Source organism: Acipenser ruthenus, chromosome 20 (assembly GCF_902713425.1).
Source record: "Acipenser ruthenus chromosome 20, fAciRut3.2 maternal haplotype, whole genome shotgun sequence".
Taxonomy (NCBI): Eukaryota; Metazoa; Chordata; class Actinopteri; order Acipenseriformes; family Acipenseridae; genus Acipenser; species Acipenser ruthenus.
In genome coordinates, this window is record NC_081208.1 from 15560378 (window position 1) to 15566377 (window position 6000).

Here is a 6000-nt window from a genome sequence, read left to right on the forward strand (position 1 = left end):
CACACTGTGCTGTTAGAGGCTGGGAGCTGCTGCTGGGAGCTCAGAGCGTCTGCAAAAGCAATGTCAAACTTGAGGAGCTCTTTAAAACAGTCCAGCACTGCGAGCCCTGTTCACAAAGCTGCAGCTCAGGAGCTAGTTAACAGGTATTTCAACAGGGTGTGTGGATAAATACAGCAAGGCTGTTCTGCTGTTGGCTTACAAGGAAACTTGATTCACAGTATGTGTTCACTAGGTTGCACTCTCTACAATACAGACACTCTGCTGATCCAGTCTGTGTGGGTAAAGTGAACCTGGCAGTTAGAACTGAAGAGCTGGCCCTGAATTCAGGTCAAAGCACCTTAACACCCAGACTAAAGGGAATAAACCATGGCTGAGTATTGACAATAAGAAGCACTCTGAATGATTCCAGACATCATGAAAAGGTAAGGGAGAATGTAATGTAACATGATGACACTGACAGCAGTGCTATTCATGGGCTCACCCGCTGTGCGGCTGGGGTCTGTCTGCTGCTGCTGCTGGGAGCTTGGAGCTTCTGCAAACTTCACTGTAGCATAGGTGACATCGTCTTCCCTTCCTGGGAGTGAAGACAAACAAAACACAGGAGAAGTGAACATCTGATCTGACCATTTTACTAGCAGAGCATCAGATAGTAGGCTCTTATTAACAATGCTTTAAAATCAAGTTCATCTTAAAGCAGCGCTAAACAAGGCTTCATCAAATCCATTCCCTTACCTCTTACTGGCTTTAAATTGTTACTGCCCAGCCTTTAAAGGAGAGCTAACCAAGTCTGAAAATCCATTGTCTTACTGCTTATTATCCCGAGCAACATTATCTGTTCCTTTGTTTATGGTTTAGAGAAACGCTGAAGGATGAAAGTAAAATAACCTTGAGTGTTTGTTTGTTTTGTTCTGTCTTGTCTAAGCAATTCGCCAAAGGCCAGAACTTACCCGGACATCACTGCACTTTGTTTCACAAAGACCTGTAATTACACCACAAGCACTTTAGCACGCACTGTGGACTTGTTCCTGCACCTGCACACAGTTAACCACTTTGCCACAGTGGGGAAAAAGTATTTAAAGCCTATAATTTGTAATGAATAAAACTGAAGAGCCAGCATAGTTGTGTGATTGGTATGCTGTGTATGACAGCTCTGCACAGTCCAGTGCACTTCCTGCAGAGCGCTCTCTCTCTCTCTCTCTCGGGTTGTGGGAGGGGCGTGGGAGTTTGGGAGCGTGTGGGAGTTGTTGCTAGTCGGCTCTCACTGCATTCTTTTTTTCTATATTATATATATATATATTTATTTATTTATTTGGTTGTTTGTTTATTTATTTATATAACAAGTTGATAGACTTGCGGACCCCGATGGGTTCTCGCTCGGGTGGGTTGGGTGGTTTAACCCGGAGACATGGCTTCAGGTGTGTTCCTGATAGCCAGTGGTGTAGTGGTAAAAAAAAAAGTAGCGTAGCGGTCCCAATGAGAATCAATTAAATAGTTAACGAGGTATTAACAGTTACGCCCACTTTCCATTTAACGCGATTTAATCGGGGTTTTTTTTAATAATAATATAACACATATTTTACTTAACAAATTTCTGTAAAATCTCCCCTCTCTATAGAAAATTAAAAGTTGCACTTACCAATCACAGGTTGTTTTTAGTCAACTATAGGAACTGCCACAGAGCGTCAGGGGAGTCGCTGGAAATTGGAGCTGCCACCCGTGTACGGCTGTCATCTGCGGATCGATGATTGTGTCGCAACCAAGTGGTCACATAAGGGCTTGGATTCCACTGTCTCAAAGGGGGTCCATGAAGCTTGATAAACATTAAGGCTGAAGCATGTTTGATTAAAATTTTGGAACGCTGATCAGTTATAATTAAGTTCATTTGGCTGAATCCCCTTTCACATTCAGCAGTACTGCACGGGATCACACGTGTGCAGTTAATAAGTGGAGCTAAATCATCTGGAATTCTTCCGTTGTTCTCCTTAAAATCTCGAAATGCATTTTTGATAATACGTTCATTTAGCTGAAAGCGCCGACACAATCTTTCAACTTCATTTTCGCCATAACCCTGGGGTAGTTCTGCAGGCCAGTGGTGTGGATCCAGGACCAAGAGCTCAGAAAGAAGACTTTCATATTTTTGGCAATTCACCTCGGAAGAAGCCTGAAAGAATAAGCTATTTGAAATTAATGGTAGCATTTCTAAAATGTATTTTCGAAACCTTAACTGTATGTATATATATATATATATATATATGCGTTTTGTAGTTTTGAGTAGGATTAAATAAAGTAAATAATAAAAGTGCGATTTTGCAGAATACATATACTGTGCAGGAGTGTTTTTCTATTCTTATATTTACATTAGCCTATGCACCTGCGATGAGACTGACAGGAGTGCAGATGTTTATAATTTATTTGTTATACTTCTCAGTTGCAGTTTTATACTACACATGAAACTGAAATTAACGCCCCCCTCTGCTCGTTAATTGCAAACAATTAGGCTAGCTATTAAAATTAAAAAAATCTGTACAAGGTTTATGAACATACCTTCTCATTTGATGCAGTGGTTGTAAAAAGTCGTTCTTTCATATGATTGGCGAGTTTGGTAAGGAATTGTTTATGATTTATTTTTACATGTTTGGGATTCGACGTCAGCACTGTAGATTTAAATGTTCCTTCCATGGCAGCTATCTGCGCTTCAAGAGTATTTGTACCTACATTCTCATTCATGGATGCAAAAATCCTTACTGTTCTACGTGCCATTTTATCTGCATAAACCAATGTAGTAGTCCGTTTCTGGAGAATCTCTGACAGCAGTGAAAGTTCGTATAAGGCATCGTACATAACTCCGAGGTCAATGAGAAATTCTGGCGAGCACAGCCTTTTCAGTAGACCGCTGTATGTCGCTCTTTCAGCAGAAGTCCGCTTAGAGCTTACGGCAGCTTTAAAATGAGTCGACAGAACTTCAAAACTTTCCCACACAGCGGAGACAGTCCTGAACGAACTGGAAACCCATCTCACATCCAGTACACGACCAATTTTCCTCAAGACAGCATCCAGTTCCTTCGCACAATTTCGGAGTTCTTGCTGATTTAGTGCTGATCTACTGTAGACTGAGTATAGCTTGTCCATGAAAGAATGAAAATGGTTCATGCCAGTAGTCTCAGAAACACTATCGGCAACTGCAAGTTCGAGTCTGTGATTTAGACAGTGCCAGACAACAATGTTGGGGTACATGTCTGAAATTCGTTTTGCCACACCAGATTTTTTCCCAAGCATTACACTTGCACCGTCACTTGCAAATGCAACAAGATTCTTCTGTAAGTATGCATGGTCAAACCCGTGTTTTTGAAGACACTTAGTAAGCGCTAACACTATGGACTCAGCTGACTGATCAAAAAGTTCAACTAACTCCAAAAACATGAAGTGAGGGTCACGTGTCTTGTCTGTCTCGCATTTGAGATGCACAATAAGTGCTGGGGAACCATTCAGAGCTGTTGATTCATCAATTAACACAGCAATTTTTCCATCGATGTGTATTATTCTCTCACAGGCCTTTTTGACCATTTCATCAGAAACGTGGTTGATAATTTGAGTGGCGCTGTATCTGGAATGAAGACCAGTTCCCACATTAACACCATGTATTTCTTGCAGTTCCAGTAAGGCCTGGTGATCAGAATAGGGTCGATTTTGTTTTGCAAGGTAGTAAGCAGTAGAAAATATTTTACAGGTAGTTTCGTGATCTCGCCTTTTTGCACTGTCAACACATTTCCCAATAATGTCCTCTGTGTTCTGCTGTAACAATGCAGTGGCCTTGTTATGAGCGCTGGATTTCTTGTGTTCAGCTATCTTTTTTCTCAAAGATCGTAGCTGTTGCTCTCGAGTTTTTCCATTGTACCCAACACTGTAATTTTTCCACTCAGAAGACAGAGAAACACCCTGACTTTTCAAAACTGACAGCGCAGAAACACGTCTACAAACACGACAGCCCAGATTACCATCCGCACAGTCAAGGAAAGTGTAAAGTTGTTTCTTTTCTTCCCATACCTCAGAACTCCAGATGTTTGGCCATGGCTGTTTCTCCGCGTTTTTTTCTTCAACTGCTGTAGGTTCTGGTTCCACTGTAGGTTCTGCTTCTGCCGTACAACAAACGATCTTCTGTTTTTTACTACTATTGCCAAAATATTGTATCAAAGTCTCTTGACGAGTTCGTTTACTACCTCCGAGACCAGACATTTTTGATTTGCGAGTTGTTTTTTATTATTATTAATACCGTTACTAATATCATCACCTCAGTTACGGCCAAGGAACGAACCGCCTCCTTCTCTGATTGGTTGTCAGCAACATCACTTTCAAAAGTGATTTGCTAAAAAAAAAAAACTGGAATGACAGCATATTTTAATGGCATAATAATGGACCAATCAAAAGCAGCAACTGTGCTGCTTATTGTGGTGACATCGTTTTTCAGATTACTTGATGTTTTAGCCGACAGCTTGTCTTTATTAAACGTATAGCTAGCTGTCTGTCTGTCGCAAATTCGCACAGCTGGCACAGAGCCGCAGGCAGGGGTGTAGTGGAGCCGGAGCGGGGCGGAGCATGGCATGGCCGCAGGCAATGCTTACTACAAGTGTTTAGACAAAATTCGAACACGAAAATATTTTAAATATATGTATTTATAAATGTGCTCCGGCTCCACTACACCCCTGCTGATAGCTCCATTTATTTGGAAGAGGTGCTGTTAGCGGTGGGAGAAGTGGTTGGGTTTGATAATGTTAAATCTGCTTCGAGGATGAATAAGGCGCTTGTTGTTTTCCTGAGTCAGGAGCGATTGGTAAATCGTATAGTAGAGGAGGGTTTTTCAGTTAGAAATTCCCTAGTTACAGCGATGCCTTTGTCGACCCCCCTCACTAAAGTTGTTATTTCTAATGTTCCTCCTTTTATAGATAACGCACTGTTAGATAGAGAACTGTCTCGATATGGGAAGATAATGTCCCCTTTTAATATGATTCCGCTGGGCTGTAAAACATTAGAAATTAAACACGTAATGTCTTTCAGACGACAAGTGTTTGTGTTGTTACATAACCCCAATACTGAGCTTAATGTTGCTTGTAAATTCAGTGTTGACGGCAGAGATTATGTTGTGTTTGCTACTACAGACACCATGAAATGTTTTAATTGTGGAGCACAGGAGCATCTTAAACATACCTGTCCCAAATTACAACCGAACCCCCCTGCTAGTACTGCAGCTGGCGATGGCGAGGCAGCCGGGGAGGCTCGGGGAGCTCAGGAACAAGAACCGGCGAGACAGCGACCTGTACCCCCACCCCGACGATCGAGACCAGCTGAAGTGCAGGAGCCCGTGGTGCAGACTGCTGCCCCGGAGACTCCCGCAGTCAGTGCTACTGTGACTGAACGTGACGGCATGTTCACAGGAATAATTAAAAAAATAAAAATAAAATAAAGCATTCTGTAGAGGCTTCGGGGAGCGGGGAGGAGTCGATCTGGGGCCCCGTTTCGGTTTCCCAAGCCAGCAGCGGAGGGTCTCAGCCCCTGTGTGCGGCGGGGCCGAGCTCCGTCTCCATGGACAGTGGCAGTCAGGGTCAGGCACACCCGCCCCATACTGCCGCTCCGGGTGACTCGGAGCTAGGAGGGAGCGCCAAGGCCGAGTCTCATCTTGGCCGGGGCGAACCCTCCTGTTCGGGGAAGGCTGAGGACGTGAGCACCAGTTCTCATGCTGGTGCTGTCGCTGTCTTAACCCCGGATGCTCCTTCTGAGCCGACTGGAGCTGCAGAGACGGCGTTGGTTGCGGACCAGGAGATTGAGGAGGCAACCCTAGAACCGGAGGTGACCGTAGAGGGCGAGTGGAACGAGGAGTGGGGGATGTCTGAGTGCGGAGAGGAAGAGGAGGATAACGGAGAGGTTCCTGACTTCTTGCAGCTCTCTGACCTCCCGGCCAGCCAAACCTCCAAGCGAAAATTATACACACTTGCTCAGATTAACAAT

General features: G+C 43.7%; 1 protein-coding gene across 2 annotated transcripts; it reads right to left on the bottom strand.

Moving 5' to 3' along the window:
• Positions 1 to 481: 481 nt before the first annotated feature.
• Positions 482 to 4548, bottom strand: LOC131698924 (E3 SUMO-protein ligase KIAA1586-like). Of its 2 annotated transcripts, XM_058993986.1 has the most exons (3): positions 2545 to 4548; positions 1637 to 2161; positions 482 to 574 (listed from the first exon to the last, which is right to left on the bottom strand). In XM_058993986.1, the coding sequence occupies exons 1-2, from the start codon at positions 4231 to 4233 to the stop codon at positions 1661 to 1663; spliced, it is 2190 nt and encodes a 729-aa protein (XP_058849969.1). In that variant the 5' UTR covers positions 4234 to 4548; the 3' UTR covers positions 482 to 574; positions 1637 to 1660. The 2 variants fall into 2 exon arrangements, with proteins under 2 accessions (XP_058849969.1, XP_058849968.1); XM_058993985.1 differs by lacking the exon at positions 482 to 574 and having other exon boundaries at positions 581 to 2161.
• Between the last annotated feature and the right edge of the window lie 1452 nt (positions 4549 to 6000).